The sequence below is a fragment of the Podarcis filfolensis genome (assembly GCF_964270895.1).
Source record: "Podarcis filfolensis genome assembly, chromosome: Z".
Taxonomy (NCBI): Eukaryota; Metazoa; Chordata; class Lepidosauria; order Squamata; family Lacertidae; genus Podarcis; species Podarcis filfolensis.
Genome location: NC_139617.1, coordinates 9,232,993 through 9,256,779, shown reverse-complemented (window position 1 = coordinate 9,256,779; position 23,787 = coordinate 9,232,993). Strand labels below are relative to the sequence as shown.

Below are 23,787 nucleotides of genomic sequence, written 5' to 3'. Positions count from 1 at the left end.
GGAGGCTCTGGACAAGAAGGCTGATTTGCATACAGCTAAAATTGAACAGAACACAGAAAGTTTGAATAAGCTGACTGGACAAGTTGCACAGAATGCCCAATCCATTGGAGAATTAAAGGAGGCTGTAGGTGAAAATCGTAAACTGGCTGAAGATACTAGTCAAAGATTGGAAGAACTTGAGAAAGAAGTAAGACCACTCAGCAAACAAGTTGGAGAACATCAGATTTACTTTTTGATGACAGAACTGCGAAACAGGGAGACCAACTTGAGGATACGGTCAATACCAGAGGTGGAAGAAGATAATCTTATTGAATTTCTAACTAAGGAATTTGCCAAGTTTTGGGAGTTAGAGGAAAAAGACTTTAAAATTGCATCTGCTTTCAGGCTTGGCAGAGTCAGAAGGACAGAGAAGCCCAGAGATTGTTTGATAACATTGAGATCAAAGGAGGAAAGGGACAAGATTTTGGGCCTGCACTACGAAAAGTCACTAGACATCTTGGGCAAGAGAATTGAAATCTACAAGGACATTCCTAAGCAGTTGCTGGACCTTAGATCTAACTACACGGAATTGGCAAGACTGTTGAGAAGCAACGCAATTATCTTCAGGTGGGAGTTTCCACAAGGATTATCCTTTACCTACAGAGGGAGAAAGATCAAAATCAAAACAGTGGAAGATAGAGACAAGTTTTTGGGAGCACACGGAGAAGACCTCCACAAAGGACTTGGATTGCCAGCGCCAGAACCTCCAGGGGAGCCCGCCCCCTCGGATCCTCAAGGACCGGAGAACAAGGTACCACCCCAGAAAGAATAACCAGATCTATCCAGGATGTCTCTGCAGCTTTTGAGTTGGAACATAAATGGCTGTAACAGTCCCGAAAAAAGGTCTAAAATTTTTCATATTTTAAAAAAGGAACAATTGGACATTATATGCTTACAAGAAACGCATGTGATTAGGCTCCATAGAAAGGTGTTAATAAATAAAAGGCTTGGTCAAGAATTTATATCATCGGATACAGTTAAAAAGAGAGGTGTAGTGATCTATGCAAAAGAGAGCCTTTCACCAAAATTTCTCTTTAAAGACGAAAGTGGAAGAATCCTCGCAATAGAAATACAGTATCAAGGAGAAAAAATTTTGATATTAGGAATTTATGCTCCAAATGAAGGAAAATCGGATTTTTATAAGAAGTTGCACGAGATCATGCTGGACTATCTGGATTACAACAACGTCATCATGATGGGGGACATGAATGGGGTCGTATCAACAAATATGGATAAGTCACAGAACCAGAACATTACTAAAGAGGGAAGACTACCTAAGACCTTTTTTGAAATGACTGACAATATGGACTGGGTTGACATCTGGAGAGTTAGAAACCCCTTGGGAAGAGAAGGAACATTCTTTTCTGAAGCTCAACTGACTTGGACACGAATCGACCAAATATGGATAACTAGAAGTCTGGCACCTAAGGTGAGGAAGGTGGAAATCTGCCCCAAAACATGCTCCGACCATAACGCCTTGAGAATGGATATGACATTGATCCCAATCGGCTCCTTTAGATGGAAGATGAATGATGGCCTGTTTAGAGATCAAAGAATTGTAAAGAAGGCCCAAAAAACCTTAAAGGACTATTTTGAGATTAATTTGAACACTACGGTGGAAAAAAGAACTATCTGGGATGCAAGTAAAGCTGTGATGAGAGGGTTCTTGATCCAACAGAATTCCTTAAAGAAAAGACTGCAAAATGAAAAGAAAGATAAAATTCTGGAAAGTATCAAAGAGTTGGAGAAGAAGTTAAGATCTAACCCGAAGTCCCAACCGATTCTGAGAGAAATTAAACTTTATCAGGCGCAATATTCCAAGCTGATAAATCAGGAAATAGAATGGAAGATTAAAACAATGAAACAAAAAACTTTTGAATCGGCAAATAAATGTGGGAAACTGCTAGCTTGGCAGTTGAAAAGGAGACAAAGATTAAATACAGTAACAAACTTAGAGGTTGAAGGAAGGAACATTCAGAACCCGGGAGAGATTAGAAAGTGCTTCCAGAGGTATTTTAAAAAGTTATATACTCAAGGGCCACAAGATGAAATAGAGATTACACAATTTTTGGAGAGAAATGGATTAGCAAAGCTGTCAGAAGAAAACAGAACAATTTTAAATGGCAAAATAACACAACAAGAGATTGAACAGGCCATCCTGAGTCTGAAACAGGGCAAATCACCAGGGCCAGATGGACTGACCTCTAACTACTATAAGACATTGAAGGATTATTTGATACAACCTTTGTTGGAGGTCAGTAATGAAATAATGGAGGGGAAGAAGGCGCCTGAATCGTGGAAAGAAGCATTTATCACATTGATTCCAAAGTCAGAAACTGAAAAGACACAACTTAAGAATTACCGTCCCATCTCCCTTTTAAATGTGGATTACAAAATATTTGCAGATGTTTTGGCACGAAGATTTAAGAAAGTTTTAAGTGAGATAATCCATAAAGACCAGGCAGGCTTTCTCCCGGGCAGACATATGTTTACTAACACAAGGAACATTATAGACATATTGGAACTTTTACAAACAAACATAAACACCAAAGCAGCTTTAATTTTTATAGACGCGGAGAAAGCCTTTGACAACATTTCTTGGAAATTTATGAAGGGGAACTTAAAAGAAATGGGAGTGGGACGGGGGTTTGAGAACGGGATTGAGGCAATATATTCAGAACAAAAGGCTAAACTGATAGTTAACAATGTGGTTACAGAAGAGTTTAAAATTGAAAAAGGTACACGACAAGGCTGCCCGATTTCCCCATTACTGTTTATTTCGGTTCTGGAAGTGCTCCTGAATATGATTAGGGGGGACCGGTTGGTGGAGGGGATTCAGGTCGGAGCGAAACAATATAAACTTAAAGCTTTTGCAGATGACCTAGTTCTGACATTACAGGAGCCGGAGTCTAGTTTGAAAAGAGTACTACAACTGATTCAAAACTTTGGTCGAGTGGCAGGATTTAAGTTAAATAAGCAAAAAACTAAAGTTCTGGGGAAAAACATGACAGATATTGAGTTGGAACAGCTTCAGAAAGAGACAGAACTAAATGTGGTTAAAAAAGTTAAATACCTAGGGGTAAACATAACAGCAAAAAATCTGAGTTTATTTAAAGATAATTATGAAAAATGTTGGTCAGAGATTAAGAGAGACTTGGATAGTTGGTCAAGATTAAAACTTTCATTGCTAGGCCGAATAGCTGCCATCAAGATGAATGTATTGCCAAAAATGTTATTTTTGTTTCAGACACTGCAGATTGTAGACAAGACAGAGTGCTTCCGGAAGTGGCAGAAAGATATCTCTAAATTTGTCTGGCAGGGCAAAAAGCCCAGAATCAAATTTAAAATATTAACAGATGCGAAAGAAAGAGGGGGCTTTGCCCTGCCAGACTTAAAGTTGTATTATGAAGCTGCAGCTTTCTGCTGGTTAAAAGATTGGTTACTTCTTGAAGATACGGATGTCTTGGATTTGGAAGGTTTTAATAATGCGTTTGGATGGCATGCATATTTATGGTATGATAAAGCTAAGATAAATAAGGCCTTCAAGAACCATATTGTCAGAAAATCAGTTTTTAATGTCTGGACAAAATATAAAGACTTACTGGAGAATAAAACTCCGAGGTGGCTGTCACCCCTGGAGGCTAAGGCTCGGAAAAGAGCCAATATGGAGGCCAATTGGCCAAAATATTGGGAGATAATAGAAAAGGATGGTGACAACTGGAAATTGCAGAGTTTAGAAAAGATGAGAGACAAAGTGCGAGACTGGTTACACTATGCTCAGATTAAAGAAGTGTTTAAAAACGACAAAAAGTTAGGATTCCAAGTGGAAAAGTCAAAGTTAGAAACTGAACTGTTAGAACCTAAGACTAAGGTACTTTCAAGAATGTATAACTTGCTGCTGAAATGGAACACACATGACGAAATGGTAAAATCAACAATGATAAAATGGGCGCAGGATATTGGGTATAATATTATGTTTGAAGATTGGGAAAGGTTGTGGACCTCTGGGCTGAACTTCACTGCATGTAATGCGTTGAAGGAAAATGTGATGAAAATGATGTATAGATGGTACATGACCCCTGTCAAACTGGCTAAAATATACCATTCGTCTGATAGCAAATGTTGGAAGTGTAAGGAAAATGAAGGAACATTTTTTCACCTCTGGTGGACCTGCCCTAGAGTGAAGGCCTTTTGGGAGAAAATATATAATGAATTAAAAAAGGTGTTTAAATACACCTTTACTAAGAAAGCAGAGGCCTTTCTCCTGGGTATTGTCGGCCAGAGTGTGTTAAAAGAGGACAGAACATTCTTTTTGTACGCAACAACAGCAGCAAGAATATTAATTGCCAAGAATTGGAAAACTCAGGAGCTACCCACTGTGGAAGAATGGCAGATGCAACTGATGGACTATATGCAACTAGCCGAGATGACCGGCAGAATTCGAGACCAGGGAGAAGAAAGGATGGAAGAAGACTGGAGGAAATTTAAGACTTATTTACAAAAATATTGTAATTTGGCTGAGTGCTGAATAGGATGCCAGTGCAGACAATTGTCTACCATTAAAATAGATTTAAAGTCGAATTATATGTCAAACCAAATTAAGATTATTAATTAAGATGAGTTAAATGATAATTTGCTTGAAAATAATTTAATAATGATGTAAGTGTATGCGGGAGGTGTGGGGGAGTCCCATGTAACAATTGAAAGATGTTAAATGGACAACGATAAGTGCTTATTTGATATATGTTTTATTTGAAAACTTTAATAAATATATTATAAAAAAAAAAAACATATTACGGAGAGTGGAATGAGTATGGAAGGTGAAAAAGGAATCGGTCAGTTTACTGGCAATATCCTTCGTGAGCTTCATTAGCCCCTTAATTGGTAGCTCCCATCAGACGTAGCAGCAAAATGGCCTCGCTGTATTTAGCCAATTCTAGTTAGCCCTCCATTTAAGTTAATGTATAGGATTCGAACATCATGTTGCCCGTACAATCACATTCAACAACCGCCCACGTAGCAAACACAATATTGATTCCATTACCTTGGGGAAATGCAATTACCTCGCAAGTACAAAACATTAAGGCTGTTCTCCACAACAAAAGTACAACTTTGAGGGGTTCTGTAGACAACACTAGAGTGGGTGGTGTCTGTGTTTAACCACTGAACAAAACAGAATAAAAGATTAATGATCCTGATCACACAGAGACTAGTGATGGTGCCAGCCGGCAGTGTGAATTCTGTGGGTCAGCTGTATGTTAGTGTGACGCAGCGCAGGAACTGCCACGACTGTGAAGGTCCCCCTATCCTAATGTATGCCTCTGTGATGATATGGCAAAGGGGCAGCCACAGAGCCAATTCGAACATGCAAGCACATCACCTGACAACTTGGTAGTTGGATACGTGGATCCATTTCGCTGGATTTTATTTCTGATGCTGCTTCGGCATCTCATTATGAAAATCCTGGCGAGGTTTATTTTTAAAATGTTAACTGAGTTGACCCTATTAACTGGGCAGGCTATGACGATGCTCGATTGATTTCTTTTCTTTAAAAAAAAAAAGGCAATGGAAACTGTTGTCATGACCACAGCTCTGCCCACCCTCTGGACAGCATTCTGCCTAGCCTTTAAAAACACAGCAGCAATCCAGAGAGAAAACAGATCAATAAATCATTCCTTCGCTTCCAATCTTTGTCTGGCTAGAACAGGTGATTCAGCATAAAAGTCCTACAGATGTAGCTTCTGGAAATGCTGCCAACTGGCCTCCAGTCGTCTCATTCCACGTATGGGTAGCATGGGACTGTACACATTATATGCTGTCCATAGCTCAGAGGCAGAAAACAGGTCCTGTTTGTGGGTTTCCTCCAAGCATGTGGTTGGCCACCGTGAGAACAGGATGCTAGGCTGGGTGGGGCATGGATCTGACCCAGAGGGGCTTTTCCTGTGCCCTTAAAACATTCCCGGCACAAAGGTCCCTGTCCCACCTTCAACAAATCTTTCTTTTCAACAGTAGGAGTAGGAAAATCAGCAACATTCACGTGGGTAAGGGAGGGGAGAAAGTTTCCTTCTTCTTCTGTTTTTTAAAAAACATAGTATTAAACAGACTTCCGGGAGATGATGGCACCTGGTCAAGTCTCCACTGAGTCTCTGCCGTGTGAGTAGGAGCTCTAATTATCAAATGACTCTGATAAAAAGGCTCAACCCATGAAAGTAACTGCCAACTTTTATCAGTAACAGACTCCGGGAGCTGTCAGGTAGACTTTCAAATCTCCCCTCCTTTTTGAAGCTACTTAAATCAGTGGAATCTGGCTTCCTCCATAGACCAGCTTTTACCTGTAACCACTGCCATGTGTAACACACACACACACACACACACACACACACACACACACACACACCCTGGCGCACATGAATGCCCACCCCTGCTCACCCAACTTTGGAATCCAGAGTTTTCTCCCCACCTTAGTCCCTCACCCAAATGTCGTCTCCCCCCCCCCAAAAAAAGGTTCCAAATGTAACTTTTTAGGCCATTCCTATCCTCCTTCAATCCCTGGCATCATATATCAAAATATTTTGGGGGAGGGGGAGGGGGAGGGGAGGGGGAAGCTTAGAAAAAGACTAATTGCATCCTAACAAAACCTGGAAGAGCTGCTGCCAAGATGGGAAGCCTGGCACCCTCCAGAAGTTGCTATTCTACAACTCCCAGCATCCTTGACTGGGTGGGAGCGATGGAGTCCAGTAACACCTGGAGGAACTAATGATGTTGATGCTGATGATGGTTCTCATGTCCCCAAAATGCCATCTTGCCACCAAGAGCAAAAACACATTTCTAACAGTTCTTACTTGCTCATCCCAGCACACAATACCTTCAAAGACGAAGATGCTAGTTCAATGGATGACTCTTCAAGGCCAAGATCTCTTCTTCTTTCAGCTCGAACCTCAGCATAACTATATATGTGTGTGTGTGATATATATGTATATATCGCATAGGAAAGGAAAAGAATAGAGAAGTTGGGTTAGGGTTTCCACAGTTGGGGCACCACCTCAGAGACAGCCCTCTTGCATGATGCCAACCATATCTTGGAATGCAATGACACACTCAAGATCTGGTCATAAAGGCTGAATGGATCCACACAGCAGGTTTGGTTGTCATGAACCTGTGGCACTCCAGATGTTGCTGGCTACAATTCTCATTATCCCTGACCACTGGGGATGCAAGGAACTATGATGGGAACTGTAGTCCATAATATCTAGAGGGTACCAGGTTCGGAAATGATGTTCTAGAGTGCACACTCAGTTCGTCATATAGGATTGTCACCAAAACTCACCCATCACCCTCAGTGACTATACATTTCAGCAGAAGATCAGACGAAGAGGTAGGCAAAGTTGCCTTTTGCAGAAGCTTGTATGCCATTAATGATTCCACCCAGTTTCACCACTAGCACAGTACTTTCCTATGGTGAACACTGACTTTGGATCAGAGCAATGGGACCACGTGACAGCTGTCTCATAAGAAGTCAGATCAATGGTCCATCAAGCCCAGCAGTTTGACTGGCAGCGGCTCTCTTAGGTAATCTAAAATCTTTAAACGGAGTGACTTACAGGGCTTTAAGAGACCTGTATATATCCCATTTTATATATATATATATTATATATCCCACCCATTCACTGTAAGAACAGTGCTCAGAGTGGCTTAAAACAATCTGCAATTATAAAACATGTCTGAAAAACCAATGCTATAAAAGCAAGTGTAAGAGCAAAGGGAGATCAGGCAAAATCTGCCCAAAACTCATCAAATGCCTGCTGTAACAACATCATAGTTTGGTAGCAGAAGGGAAGTGGGAGATGGGTTAGGTGGGTTCCCTGTTATGTGTTCCTGAACATAGGCTCAAACACAATTTGAAAACTACAGTTGGAGAGCTGGGCTGCCAATTATTGCCCCAGTTTGCACATTAACGCTAAACCATGGTTTACCATAGCCAGTTTGTGCTGTGGCAAGCACTGGACTTACACAGTTTCTCATTCTGGTGAAGTCATGAGGAAGAGATCAGAAGCTTCCACTTCCATTATAGATTGTGTCTAAATCCTAAACTATAGTGAATCTTAACAATGGTTATGGGGCAGGGGAGCTTGCTTTGTAAACTATGGTTGAAGCCAGTTTGTTTCCACTTATCACAGCTAAGCCTAACCACAGTCTGCATGGTTTCAGGCATCAGAATAAATTGTCACTAGCCTAAACTGGAAGCAAAAGCTTCTGATCTCCCCCTCACTCATGAGGAGGAGAGTATATGAGCTGCTGCTGCTCATTGTCATAATGTTTATTATTTATAATTCTTCAAGCAGCACAACACTAAATCACATTCTACCTTTGCATTTGAATACAGCCATCATTAATATATAATACGATGACAGACAGGGAGAAATGATTTTATTCTAAAGAACCGTTTGCTTTAAAAGTCGCTAATTGTGCTGCTGCCTGTTATCAGTTTTTCTCATTTACCCATTAAATTGCTTGGGAGAGGGGACCCTCTAGAACAGAGTAAAATTGGCAGCTGATACTGTTTCTAGGCTTCTCTCTCGGCTGCCAAAAATAAAAGAGTAATAAAAATACAGTGACATTCTCCCCCACTTCCCAACCCTAATCATTTTATATAACGGAGCGCCTTATCGAGCCAATACACATAGCCAAATATTTGAGCAGACATAGCTGAAGGCGCAGATAAATGGCAGCAGAAATTGTGTGCCGTTTCTTACCTAACAACCGTGTGGGTGCACACGATAAACTCAGGCTTGGAGTTCCACTGATGATAAGTGACGTAGTACTGTGTTTGTAACCATATCCATTGCTGGCCTTTGGTTAAGAACCTGTAGTAGCAGGACTTGCCTTTTCCAAACTGCATCACTGCATATGAAAACAACCACTTAGTTAACATCACCAACGTATTAGGCTTTTCGTAATCTTTGATCTAGAGAAACATTAATGCTCTTCCGGGCATGTGCATAAAAAGCTGTGCATAATCTCTGTGCATGCCAAAATAACACCCATTGTAAGGGCCAAAATTCATATAGAGTGAATAAAAGGCCTGTCTAAAAGAGTTTGAATGTGTCAGGTGGGATTCTGACCCCCCCCCGGTACATTCAAATATCTCCTGGCTCCACTTCTATCCCTGCCCTGCCATATCTGGGGCTGCTTTTGCACTCTGACTTTTAAGCTTGTTTTTCAGCGGGGGGCAGGGGCGGGCTGTTGCTGTCAGAAATTCACTGCCTCCTTTTCAAACCATCTAAGTACACCTCTGTCTATTTTCAGAGCTGGAAAATGGAAAGAGGCAGAAATTTGATCTGAAAAGCAAAAGCATAGCTGCTAATTCAAAATGTTCACAGCTTTCGCACTTCGAAAATTGTAAACAGGCCTGCCCCCCCTCACCTCCCACACCAGCTGAAAGACAGAAGCACAGTTGCTAGACTGCACACTGGCAAGTTGCTCTGTCCTTCCATAAGGGGCTTGTACATTTTGTGACCCACCAAACTCAAATAATTCCAAGGTTTCAAGAAAAATCAAGTCTGGGGTATGCTTGTTTGTTTGAAAAAACAAGGGTAGTAGGACTTCTCAAGAACCTGAAAAACAAGTAGCTGTTTGGTGCTTCTTCCCTGAGCGCTGCAACATTATTATTGTCTCTGTGTTGTACACTCTTTTTCCCCTTTTACTGCTGGGCAGAGTTGGGGATTCCAAGTCCCATCACCTGTGTTTATTGGTAACGCTGACAGGAGTTGGAGTCCAACACACATGGAGAGCCATAGGTTCCGCTTCTTTGAAATGATTGGGGCCCAACTCACTCCAGCAGTCCTAATTAACTAGCACAGTGGTACCTCGGGTTAAGAACCTAATTCGTTCTAGAGGTCCGTTCTTAACCTGAAACTGTTCTTAACCTGAAGACCACTTTAGCTAATGGGGGCCTCCCACTGCTGCTACGCCACCGCCGTGCGATTTCTGTTCTCATCCTGAAGCAAAGTTCTTAACCCGAGGTACTATTTCTGGGTTAGCGGAGTCTGGAACCTGAAGTGTATGTAACCTGAAGCATATGTAACCCGAGGTACCACTGTAATTCTAAAGCTTCAGCACAAATCTTTGTGTTGCAACCAGGCAACTCTACATAGAGTTGATCAGGAAGAATCCTGTGTTAGCACTGCAGGGATATGCACTTGAGGAAACAATTCCCCAATACACTGGCAAAGTGAAGAACCCTGAGAGAAGCAGCTGAAATCTGAAGCTCCTAAATGCTGCAATTACCCCACACCCTGATCAAAACAAACAAACAAACAAACAAACATATCAAAAAGCTTCCTAACAATGACAAGTAACAAAATGCAAGATGTTCATATATTTCTATCTCCTCCAGCTTCAACCCCAAAGTGAGAGCTGCCCCTTTTTCCTACAGGCTCTCCTCTTATATGTTAATAGCAGCTTGGCATAGACAAAAGTCTGGCATCCTGGGGTTTGGGTGGCATCTAGTTCCACCTGTTAAATTTACATGCATTGGGCTGCTGTTAGAGGCATGGTAGCAGCACTAATGGGGGGCGGGAATCAGCCACTCCACCCCAAAGTATTAGCAAGCAGCCTAGAACCTCTGCAGTTACAGAGAGACAGCCAGGGTCTGTGGAGGCCTGAGGAGACCTAAAAGAGAAACGAACAACAAAACTTGGCAGGGAGTTAAGTACGCCTCTTAATCTGGTTAACGAGAACATCCAGCACACTCTGTAACAGGTCATGCAATCCAGACACTGCCAGGAGTTAGGGTGAGCACTGCGGCAGAGATCAGTTTAATTTTTCTCCCTCCAGTCCCTGCAGCAAAAATACATCTATTGGCCTGCTGGAGTTTTCATGTGGAAACCAAATGCTGCCGTGGCTTGGTGCGGCTTTTTTGGTCCATCATTACAAGATCCAAGAGAAATCATCCTAAGTATGAAGATATATATATATATATATAAAGGAGCATGTGCCTTGTAAACCACTGAGCAAAGTAAGGTATTAATAATAAAGGCTATGTCTCTTCAATTTAGTCCTCTGAAACAGCTTCAAAAGCACAGGTGGTAGAGAGGTAACATAAGAAGGCTGAGTCCCAAACTAGATTTGACGTTAAATACATCTTTGCTTTTAGCATGAACGCTTTTAAAAATGCAAATATTAATTTGTTTGTGTGTTTTCATTTTCTTCCTTTTTTTAAAACATGATTTCTTTCCTGCCTCTCACAATTTCGTACACACCCCTCACCGTAAGGTCCCAGGGAAGGTTACAACAGAAGAGGCAATTTTAAAACAAATAAACCCATTACGATTATAATAGCAGCTCCATCTGGGGGTTTAGGCTGATAATGATATGGATTTCCATCCGTCCTTTGAAACTGCTATTTATGTTTGAGTCAGTGAGGGGTTTTCTCCCAATTCCAGAAAAACCCAATGGCGGCAGGGGAGGGATATTTCCTCCCAGTGAAGATACTAACTTCAAATAAGGCATTTTCCTTGGGATCACAGCAGAGTAAATTCCCTTTATGCCTGTTCTAATTCCATTCATTATCGGTACTCCCAAGCTAATACAATCTGCATTTTAAAAAACAACAACAGCCAAACAACCCTGCATGCTAAATGCGAAAATAGGTTTAATGTCCAGTCTAATTTGGCTCTGGGTTGACATCATTTTACAGTTAAGTTTCACATCACAAATGGGTTTTGTATGGCTGCAGTGATTTGCACTGGTGTCCTAAGCTTAGGGTGGAGAGGGAGAACAAGAAATGCAATTAAAATACACACATCTGACCGTCCATTGCATGTAGTGAACAGAGACACTTACAGTGTTCGTGGCACCGAGCAAGAAGTTCCAGGTCATCTGCATGGTAATAGTCGTAACCTGAAGTCCCAAGCACCTCAAAGGGTAAATAACCTATAATAGGTGGGGCCCTGGAACAAGAGGGGAGGAAAGCTGTGAGTACAAAGTTTGCCGTTTTGATTGCTCTTTAGTGAGTGGGGGGGGAGCATTATCCTGAAATTATTTTATCTTGTCTTGCAAGAAAGATGTGTTGGTTGCAATCTTATCTGCAATATGCTTGGAAACAAGTCCTACTGAATTCAGTGGAGCTTACTCCTGGATAGACAGCATAGGATTGCACCATATCTTAGCTAGCGCTAAAGAGAGATTGCTTAAGAGGATGAATGGCAATGTAAATAATTATTGTTGTTAAAAGTAACCTGCCTTAGGCCTTGAGAGAGCCAATCAGAACTCACCCTACTAGTCTAAATGGACCAATGCCCTGAGCCGATGTCAAGTCAGCTTCCTACGTATGTTGTTAAGGAGTTTACTCACTTCTTGGGATTTAAGCAGCAAATGGGGAGAGGGAAGTGAGTCATTCGTTACCAAATGCCTGGGAGGTTTTATAAGTTGACAGACGCTCAGGGTATCCAGATAGGGAACCTAACCATTTATGTGCTACGGTTAGTGCTGTGTGTACATGCCATGATTATAGAAGTTGCTTCCTAAGACTCTCAACCCTTTTGTTTAAACAAAGAATCATATTTCTACCCATTATGAGCACATAGTCTTGAAAGAACATGGCCAAAACCAGGGGTTTTGATGTGGTCAGAAGTCTGGGGCTTCCGTTTCCTCCCTAGCTCCTTGTCCGCCCATCCCCCATGAAAAGCAGAGAAGGAACAATTTATGTGAAGTTGTTTTTTAATAATAATAATAATAATAATAACAATAATAATAATAATAATAAAGAAATCATGCAAAGTAAGGGTAAATCATGATAACAGGTGATACTTGTTTTGAACCATCTTTTAATTTTTAAATTTCATTTTAATAAATTAAATTTATTATTACTGTTTCTGAATTTAAATGTCGCTTACAGTCATCATGGCTGGCACCTATTGATAGAGGTTCCCTCCATCAATTAATCTAACAATCACCTTTTAACACAGCAGTGGGGGTCCTATGGCCCTCCTAATGCTGTTGGACTACAATTCCCAGAAGCCCCAGCTGTTCATAGAATCTTATAATTATAGAGTTGGAAGGGACCCTGAGGGTCATCTAGTCCAACCCCCTACATATGCAGGAATATGCAGTTGGCCCAAATGCGGACTGAACCAGCGCTAGTGGAGCTTTAGCCGTGGATTTGTCCCTGCCTGGAGAAGCTTCATCTATGGCCACCTATCAAATCAACCTGCTGTTAAGGGCATACTAGACTAGTAGGCTGGGTTGTTTCTCCACTTCCCACACCAACCCCAATCTCAACAAAACACAGTAAACTTGTCTGTGAGCACAGCCACCACCACTGGGGAAAGCTTTTCATTAAGCCAAGTCTCCTATTGTCAGAGAATCATCTTCGAACAGCTGTGTGACAAAATGTATACAATGACTCCTGCATAATTGTTCTGATTACACCTAAGAACAGGCCAATATATAAGTAAGTCACAAGCAGAACAACATATCCTTCCCTTCTATATAAGGCATAATTTGGCAATCTACACATTCATGCCCTCAGTCCTGCCTTTCAGCACAAGCCGAAACTTGTTTACTAAAACCTGAGTCTTGCTTTGCACTCCCAGGTAAGTAAAAACATGCACAGGACTGCAAACACTCTTTCAACAAAGAGCTTGTGTCAGCTCTCAGAAGGAACAGTTGACAGCAAATTCTGCACAATTTTGGGCAAACAATTCAGGGTAGAGATGTGTGTGTATGCACTGAGGAAATAGTTAATGCTCTTAGAAATTACGGCATTCACAAGAACAAGCTGGAGGCTTTTTATTGCATAACAGAATAACATCTTCCTTCCTTTTAGTCACTCTCAGTATGCTTTTCGCATGAGGAAAGGCAAGTGTCACAAAGCAACCTACAAATAGGTTATAAAAACCAGTGAGATTGAATTCAGCTGGGGGGGCGGTGCGTTGCAAAATGTGCTACGTATTGGGGCAACAGGAATCAACCCAAAGTGAATACTCCCCTCCCCTGCAAAAATGGTACAAGAAATATGAAGGCATATTATGTGTGTTTCTTAGGTTTATGCCTAATATTTTCAAAGGTTTCACACAGATATGCTCATTGGAGACCTACGATTGGCTGAGTGGGTTGTCTTTAAATAACAGGACTGCCTAACCAGTGGCCCTCCAGATTTTCCCAGCATGGCCAGTTGTGAGGAATGATGGAAACTGTGGCTCACAACATGTGAGCCATCCTATTGTATGTGTGAAACAGAGCTTCACACAGGAAAGAAAGGTCTATCAGTAGCTGCTAGACATTGACAAGCAAAATCTGAACAAAACATTGCAGTATAAACTGTTCCTGCTCAGGTTTCCAGCCATCCATGCCCTTTTCCAGGTTGTTCCCTTCCACCTGCCTTACTTTCCCATCTTCAGCATTCAGCTAGACATTCCATGGCTATTTAGCATGGTCAGTCCTCACAGGGCTGATGTTAAGATTTCCCTCCATTAGGGCCCTTAAACTTTTTATTTGTACTTCTGAAAGTCTTGGGGCTCCCTTGTGCGTGCATGGTGCTGTTTCGGCTACAGAAGGGATCCACTCTTGGGACAATAAGTTCACTACCGGAATACATGCATAGGTTGACTAAATGGAATATTCAGGTTGAGAGGCAGCATGACCTCAACCTCAATGAGTATTAGTTGCTTGTCTCCATCCTGATTTTGGGCTTCACTAATCTAGCACGACTCTTCTTATGTTGGCAATGGAATGCATATCGATAGATGTTTATGGAACACCAGAGCAAAACTACTGAGTGCTTCCATATTTGCCTGAGGGACTATCTCACTAACCATGCAATCCTATGCATCTTTGCATAAAGAGGCACTGTGTTATAGTGGTTTGCGTTGGATTAAAACCTGGGAGATGTGGGCTCAAACCCCTACTCAGTCATAAAGCTTTGAATGGTGGGGTGTGTACATAGCTGTAGTCTAAAAAACCAGGAAGGCACCAGGTTGCAGAAAGTTGCTCTGATGCAAAGCCAATTATTTCCCATAGAGAAGTTTATCAAGGCTGCAGTCCTAGGAAAACTAAGAGAGGCTTCTGAGTACGCATGCATAGGATCACGAATTACAAGTGTCTTTGATTATACTTTGTTTAGCTATTATTATCAGGTTCCCAAATTTTGTAGCATTTCTTTTACCTCACTAAAAATCTTTCCCCCCCCCCAAAGAAATCCCCTAATTCGCTGCAAAAGTCAAACTTTCTTTTTGGTCCAGCACTTATAAATACAAGGGCCATGTTGTTAACAAATTGCCAGAAAATGCTGTGGAGAGATCGTAAAGTGATTTCAGAACTGTCTGTACTGTTGAAGGAGAACAGATCCTTCAAGTAATAACAAAAGTATTAACAGTTACCTAGCTGTGATCTGCTAATGAGTTGGCGTATTAGCAGTACAAGCTGAAAAGCATACCCCCTCATTTTTAGGTTATTCATTGCTTGTAACTTCCTGTGCTGTTTGGAATTTGGACATTCTTCTTAGGATTTCCGAATAGGAAACTGGTGACTCAGCATGGTATGAAATGCAAGAATAAGTAACACAGAAATTGCAGTGTCCTATTGTACTATTGGGAAAATGGAGAATTAGGACAAGTAATGCAAATAAAACAGCTAAAGGAGGATATTGCACATCCAGGCACACACGTACACAAGTCTGCAAAGACACAGTATTAACCTGCCCCATCCCACACAAAACGCACGTTCACCCGACCAAATCTAGCTTTATAAGTCAGGCTGTACGCCTGCATGCAGTTCCTTTGCTGACACTTTGCTCCTCCCTTCACATGAGTATCAAAACAAACCAGGAACCACAGTGAACCATAACTTCCCATTGCACATGAACTGGAAACTATGGCTTCAAAGCGAGCTTTAAAGAGCCACAGCCCTTTGTCAGTATCTTCTAGTCTGGAGGATCAGGTTTGGTATATGTCCGGAATTTCCTGGACATAAGCGGAATATAGCAGTTGGAAGCAGTGTTGGAAATCGCTGAAATGCCCAGGAAGCCTATTATTTTGCTGAATTTCCTTAAAAAGCTCAACAACTTTTGTGTCTAGATTTTCATTTTTTGAAATATGGCAATCCTATTTCCGAATGTTTTGGAAGTTGAACGGACTTCTGGAACGGATTCTGTTCGACTTCCAAGGTACAACTGTACTTTGAAATATACACGACTTTTTCCTGTGGATTCTGAAAGCTAGGATAGTCATGCCTAGACAGCATGAATAATATGCATCCAACTGGGAGAGGCTGAGTACAGAGGTACCTCGGGTTAAGAACTTAATTCGTTCTGGGGGTCTGTTCTTAACCTGAAACTGTTCTTAACCTGAAGCACCACTTTAGCTAATGGGGCCTCCTGCTGCTGCCACGCCGCATGATTTCTGTTCTCATCCTGAAGCAAAGTTCTTAACCTGAAGCACTATTTCCGGGTTAGCAGAGTCTGTAACCTGAAGTGTATGTAACCTGAGGTACCACTGTATATGAGTGGTTTCACACCACTGCCTCAAGGTAGGATTTCCTGTGACTTTTTTTGTTTAAAATAGTAACACAGTTTCCCATAATACTCCCCCTCCCCAGAGCACTGTATACAATCCATATCTTGTCTTTGTAATTCTCCCCTTTCCATGTAAATTATTTAAGGCTGCCTGTGTCTGGTTTACTACTTTATTGCAAATTAATTGCTTGTATTGTCTTGGCAGATTTGACCTTTTAATAGAAAAACATACTAAGAGGTCTATAAATCGACTAGATCTTTTTAATAAGAATATAAAAAAATTCTGGCCCAGTTTCATACCACATCAATTTCATTAGCTAAGGATCTGATTTGAAGTATAGTAAGTCAACCTCTCCACTTTCCTCCTCCCATGTGGTCAAGAGGAAGATTTTAGCAGGTTTTTCTCATTTTCCCTTGGCTTGTTTTGCACAGAGACAGGATGCAGTTAGTAACAAACCCTGGACAGCTTCAACAGAAGCTAACTTCAAAACATGGTTTCTTCAGCTTGTTTTAAACAGAAGCCAAAACCCATGTTCTACTTCTGGCTGTGTGGGAGGCAGAACTATGCACTCTCAAGACTCTCATTTTCTCTTTTCCTGCTCCGACATGTCTCGTTAAACCATGGTTTAGTGGGTGTGAAGTACAAGTGCAGCCGTGAGTGATAACTACCCTTGCTTTCCCACATATTGTAGAATGATGGTTGTGCAATTCATGTGCCGCAGCTGCAACAAAACATGTCTCTCCCATATTGGTCTACAGTAGGTACTTTAGCTCTCCAATGGTCTGGCTTCACCCCAAAGGCACATTCATTAGTCAAACAACAGGTTGTGCATATAAACCACAAGGTGAAACCTTAATTAGAGTTGTCTTCAAATGCTTTGCCAGAATACACAAGCGTTAAACATGTGTAGAGGAGCAAGGAGGCATATTTCTACTGCATGCACAGGGCTTCTCTCAGGCCTTTGTGCATTAGGCACAAATCCTGAAAAGTCAGAGATCACAAGTGCATGGAAATTTCTAAGTGTGTTTAGTTAAATGTGTTCAAGAAGCCCCACCCCCCCTTCAGAGCTTTCTGCCAAACTTGGTCATTGTTTCCTTTACAGAAACGGGAGCAATTATTTACCGAGCGTGCAATTTACCTATGGTACTCATGGCCACAAGATGCTGCAAAGGTCATGCACACATTCACACAGTGTTTTTAAAATGCTATGATAAGCATATGAAGCATAGCTCTGTGTCTGCTAGGCTGTGAGCAATGGTAGTCACAAATGCAACCTCCATACTCTGCAACAAAATAAGGTAGATTAAAAAAAATACATTCCTTGGGTTACGGAAGCCCTTCTATTATAAAAAGGGAATCTTTGGAACCAACTCTTAACATCTGAGTATTATAACTTGGGGAATCAATAGCAGATGTTGTGAAAGGAGAGAATGCTGAACTAATAAACATTTGACCCAATTTTAATTTTGTGTCAATTTTAATGCTCTCAAATTTACTTAATTCGACTATGAATCCAAATCCTGGTTAGGAATTAAGATGAGTTTGTCTTCTCCAACTCTTCCCCCCCCCCACTTCCACCTTGAGGTGGTTTCTCCCCTCCCCTTAAAAATGCATTAATTTAAAACAAACGTATCCATCTCACCTGTGGTCTAAAAACAAAAATTTCCATTCCAGGCTGTGCCTCGATGTGAATTCTTCACACGGTTCTTCCACATTGCAAAGTTCCTGCAGAAACAGATGGTAGGACAAGGTTTTTTCCTCCTCTTTCCTCCCCCCCCCCCATTTTATAAATGCAGCTCTTGGAAAACAAATACATCTTTCTGACAAACACATGGGCCATATGGTGAATGAGGCTTCTGGGTTTGCAGGCCTTTGAAAAAACCTGATGAAAATTGCTCCCAACTACATTCCTCTACGTTCCTTGCTTATTTTATTTTTCTATGGGTGCAGACCAAAAGGCTGCATTAACTTAGCCAAGGTTGTTAAATGAGTCAGTGTCAAGAGAGAGCATTACAACCTATTGGCCCAAAGCTGCTGAACAACAAGGATGAGAAATCTCAAGTGAACATGATAATGGAGAAGGTTTGCAGGCTCACTTGGCAAAGGACATGGCTATTCTGTCACAAACATCATGCAACCTGATGCTTCTGCACCGGCATTGGAAATCCCACATATAGATTCACTGTGTAGCCATGTGTTGGCCCTTACCTACAGCCTTGCAAATAAGCCTACAAATTCCACTAGCCTGCCAAAACCTTTACTAGCCAGATGAGCAAGGGATGGAGAACTATGTCTGTTCTGCAACAGTCTGCTGTATTCCTGTGCTGGCCATTTAGGAGGGATGGAGTGCTCTCCCCCTCTCTCTCTCCCTCCCTCCCTCCCTCCCTCTCTCCCTCTCTCTCTCTCTCTCTCTCTCTCCTCCCTGCATGGAATTCCTTCTCACCTCTTGCTACCAGGCTTGAGCCTAAATACCAGGCTGCTGTATATAGCTAAGGAAGCGAATAGCATGAACATATGAGTGAACTCTAGCTGACAGAAGACAGAAGGGCATGTCTGATACTCCTGGGAAGAAGGGCCTCAGTTACACAGCAGGCCTTGCACTGAGCAATTTTATATTTTTTTTAATAACTAAGCCCCAGTTTCTACTGTGGGGATTGAATCCATGAGGTATGAAAATTCAGTCAAGTTCCCATGATTCTACAGTCAAAACCAACTTTCAGCAGATAAGGTGATTAAACTGGTATCTGGACTATTCCACTTCAGGCTACAGGTGTGGCTCATATGAAGTGGGGTTCAATAATCCCCCCCAAAGAAAACTAGCAGATCAGGCAGATGGCTAGGATAGAACTCTTCTCATTTGCATGTATGTTTTCTATGTACAGGGGATTTTGTTTGTGTACCTGTTTATTTAGATGAGCATTCAGTCATGCAAGTCCAGAAGTGCTAATGGTTTTGCTCATCTGCTGCTTGTGAGAATTGGCTTCAAGTCTTAAGTACTTTCTTTGGGCTTATAACTGGACTATGCATTCATAAAAAGTCATATGTAAGAGTCATTCTGGGATGGTACCACTTCTGGAGTACTGCCCCATACTAAAACAAAAGCAAAACCTTCCTGCTTATGTGGAAAACCAGGATATCAGGGGAAGTTTGGTTTTTGCCAGTTGTTATATGAAAAATGCATGTGCATTCTGAAGCGGCAGAGTTCCACAGCTTCTCATATGACTTTTGAGATGTTTCAGTAATTTTTTATGTACACTGGGTTAGGAGCCTTGGTAATTAAGCAGTATACAAATAGCTTAAATAAAATTAACAAACAGATGCTGATCTTGTGAAACTCATTAGCTCTCTTCTGCCCCTCTCACCCACTGAGCCTGCCCCTTTAAGACAGTGGTGGGGGTCCTCAGGCTCCAGCAGGCCAATGTGGCCCTCTGGGGCTCCCTGTCAGGCCCTCAGAAGCCTCCCCTGGCTACGCTGCTCACTTCCACTGATTCACACCTTGAGTGACTTTGCCTGGCTGGAATAGTGCCTACTGCTTTGCCTGCATGGAGGGCAGAGAGGAGTGTGCAACTGTGTGAAGAAACCAGCCTAAAAATGCGAAGGTATAACTCACATTTGTTGCCCCAGCCCACTTTTCCCATTGGCCCTGCCCACCACTAAGTGGCCCAGGAAAGAAATGCAGCCCCCCACCCCAGCCCCGGGGTTGAAAACAGTTCCCTACCCTGGTTTATGACAACACTGCACTAATCAGAGAGACTGCATACCTTCAAGAACTGTGGAGTGACGAGACGAACTGTTGCTACTAGGCAGATCTGCTCTTCGTTGGCCGATCGGAACGCTCGTGCGATGGCAGACTCAAAGCCATTGTAAGAAGATGTAGGCACTGAAAGCAAAAGCACAAAACGATCATTCAGAAGCTGAGTTTTCATTGTTATTTGGATGAGACAAAATCATGGAGGGTAAGGCTAGCATGATTGCTATGTTCCACCTCCACTGTCAGACAGTGGGTGCTAGGAATCAGAGCTGACGGGAGTGCTGTTGGGCTTCCCATAGACTACAGTGGGGCAGTTGGGGAAGGCAGAAGACATGGAAAACTCTGACCCTATAGCTTCTCTGCCTTGCAGGACATCTTTGGGAGAAGAAAAGGCTAAGGAGTAAACCCTACACAAATCCAGAGTGGAGTCCCTAAGACGGCAACTTGTACGCCTCCTTCCAGCAACTCCAGCAGCCCAGCTGGTGCCAAACACCTTGCTCTGCTTTCCATCAGCGAGGTCGAGAGGGGGGTCTTGTTGTCTGGGCAGCCCAGGACCTCCATGCACACTGCTGGCCAGGCTTGCGCCCCAGAGAGGTCTACTTTGATTCTGCTAATGCAGTCATTTGACTTCGCCCTGGGAGGAACACTCCATTGTCTCTCGAGACAGAAGGGTGCCAGACATCTGGTTGCCCCCAGTGAGAACAGAACGCTCAACTATTTGCACCTCTGGTGTTATTCACTGGGGCTCTTGTTAGGTTCTTAAGTAAAGACAGCATTTCCAAAACTTTCTTGTCTACTTTTGGTTGTCATCCCCCTCAATATTCACCCAGTGCCAATAAAACCAAGCCAGCTAAACTTTCTTCTTTATGAACATCCAGCATAACAAGACTTCTTTTATTTGAGAGATTATTTCAGAAATGTTGGCGTAGCATTGTTATACTGGAAAAGATTGTGAAACGGAGCTGCAAAAAGGTCACGAAGACCTTGGACAGGGAAAAGAAAACAACTCTATTCAGTACTAAAATAGGGACCTCCCCCCACCCTGACTGGATTCTTTGGGGCAGGGGCAAGGGCTGTATGTCCCTGATGCAATCATAGAGCATTAGTAGCTAATTTACTTTGGATTCTCCACACATCATTCTGCTTTATTAGTTGTTTTGAAATGCTTTTCCAAAATTACTCCATTATTACTCCATTAAAATTATTACCGTCTGGAAGGGAACTCTTGCCTTACACAGTGCAGCACAACCTCCCACAAAAGCAAAAATTTGACCTTTTGCTGCTAAGCAAAGATCAGAAGACGACCTGGATGGTCGCCAGATTCTGTGTACAAATCTGTAGGCGCAGACCATCGCCCAACTCAAAATAGTCCGGCATGAAAATCCCCAAACTCGGTTCCATGGGTGACTCTGAGTCAACCCCCTGGGATAGTTTATTGTTGTACATTGTTTTAATTGTCTGTTTTAACCACATTTGCACATCAGTTTCTAATGCTGTGAGTGTCATCTATTTCAGAGGCTTCTACTCTGCAGCCTCTTCTAGTTGTTTTAACTGCGAGTCTTTTAGTTCTTGCGCTCTTACAGTTGTTTTAACTGCATGTTTTTATTTGTTTTTAGTTCTTATCTGTTTTAATTATCAGTTTTTATCCATCCATTATCCGTGTTTAATCTTGTATTTTATTCAGATGTTTTATCCTATGCTTGTTTCTTTGTTCTTATTTGCTCCAACATTTATCAGTTAAAAAAAAAAAATCCTAACTGCTATTTTATTTATATGTTGTTGTTTTTTTTATCCTGGTCTGTGACCGTAATAAAGTTCATTCATTCAGTGCAACACAAGTTGGGGGCAATAAACTAGAACATCAGTGATACAGAATGTTAAAAGATTTCAGCAGGAAACTATGAAGCATAAACTGATTGCGAATGAAGCGGTAGGTCCACTGGGAAACCTCTAAATGTGCAAACAGTATTGATACCGTCATCATGAGCACAAACCATCATGAATGCTCAATAACAATAAAAACATTTGGAAGACCTAAAACGATCTGGTAGAAAACAGAAGGAAAGTGGGGAAAGATTTTGTCCACTGTGGATGTCCACTGTGATGCCATGCCCTGGCTTTATTGCACAATGCAAAAAATGATGACCCCCACATGCACTAAAAAATAATAATATCCCGATTAACATACTGTCAGCACCAGAAACTTTAGAGGTTCAACAGGTTTAAGGCAACTCTATGAGCATATGGGCAGGGGGGAGAGGGACAGTGATAATACAATGGCTTACCATTAGTAAAATATTTAAATTCCACTACAAATTTCACATATTCATATGTAATGGGTTCATTTGGATCTAAATTTCCTCGGGCTAAATGACAACAAAATTCTATCTGTTTTTCAGCTGAAAGAGAAAGAGAGAGAAAATGTTTTTAAAGTTTCAATAGTAACTTCATCCCTTCAGAAAACTCTGGATATCCGACCCCAAAATAAAATATTTTAGAAGAAATGTAATGACATGGGCACAAAATGACAGCACTCTATGGCAAGAAAAAGCCACTTCTTTGCAACAAATTTTAATTGTGTAAACTGCTCTTGAACCAATTTTAGCAAAGAGCATTGCAGAAACGTTTTAAGTAAAAAAAATAAAATACAACAAATATCCTATTAGCATTAATAACAACAGCAGCAATTAATGTAGCTTGGCACTGTACAAACTAGAACCCAAATGCCCTCCAGTCACTACAACCAGTTTGCTCTATTCAGATGTTTTGCACTATGGAAAAACTTCAACCGTGCTTTTGCCTTCAGGTTTAGAGCCCATCCTGAACTCTGACTTCTGACAATTGGATGCAATGCTTAATAACGGCCAGCAAAAACAAACTATGGTTAAGTGACACATCTCCACAAGTTTAAAATCTGATCATTTTGCCTGTGTAGCTTCTTCCTTTGATTGCCATAGGACTAACAGTTATATTGAGAACTACTGGTCTGCATTTGCCAACACCTTTCTCCAAAGCACATTCACGTTAATAACAGCATGCTGCAGGAATTAAATAAGACTTCTAGATTAACCCTGCACCTGAATCATTCAATCATGCAACCTTCTTCAAGGCTGAAATAGGGCAGAGGGCACAAGATATACGAAGCCGTGTGTGCCTCTTAAGTCCCAGTGAAGGCTTATTTTGCCAGCTTAATCAGTACTTACATGACAATTAAGCTGTCTGTAGAATCACTGGACAGAGATTCGGTTCTTTCAGCAAGGATAGGAAAACCTAATAGAGGTTCTTACATTGCCCTGGCAGAATTAAAGCCATTGCATAGTGTTCTGTCCTACTTATGGGGCTAGGGTAACACAAGAAGTGATGGCCACAAACTTGGGTGGCTTTAAAAGAGGATTAGACAAATTCATGGCAGATGAACACTACTGAACTTGCAGATATGATCTGTCCATTTTATTTTATTTCAGTTTCCCGTTCTCCCCACTT

At 41.7% G+C, this 23,787-nt stretch overlaps 1 protein-coding gene across 11 annotated transcripts in view; it reads right to left on the bottom strand.

Moving 5' to 3' along the window:
- The window catches only part of PASD1 (PAS domain containing repressor 1), a 100,341-nt gene that overhangs the window by 16,871 nt on the left and 59,683 nt on the right, over positions 1–23,787 (bottom strand). For all 11 annotated transcript variants that reach the window (XM_083595709.1, XM_083595710.1, XM_083595711.1 and 8 more), the window contains exons 7-12: positions 22,590–22,703; positions 20,315–20,433; positions 18,196–18,278; positions 11,884–11,990; positions 8,793–8,940; positions 6,905–6,986 (exon numbers count right to left, since the gene is read on the bottom strand). In XM_083595709.1, coding sequence (XP_083451835.1) covers positions 6,905–6,986; positions 8,793–8,940; positions 11,884–11,990; positions 18,196–18,278; positions 20,315–20,433; positions 22,590–22,703 — 653 coding nt within the window. The remainder of the gene's footprint in view (positions 1–6,904; positions 6,987–8,792; positions 8,941–11,883; positions 11,991–18,195; positions 18,279–20,314; positions 20,434–22,589; positions 22,704–23,787) is intronic.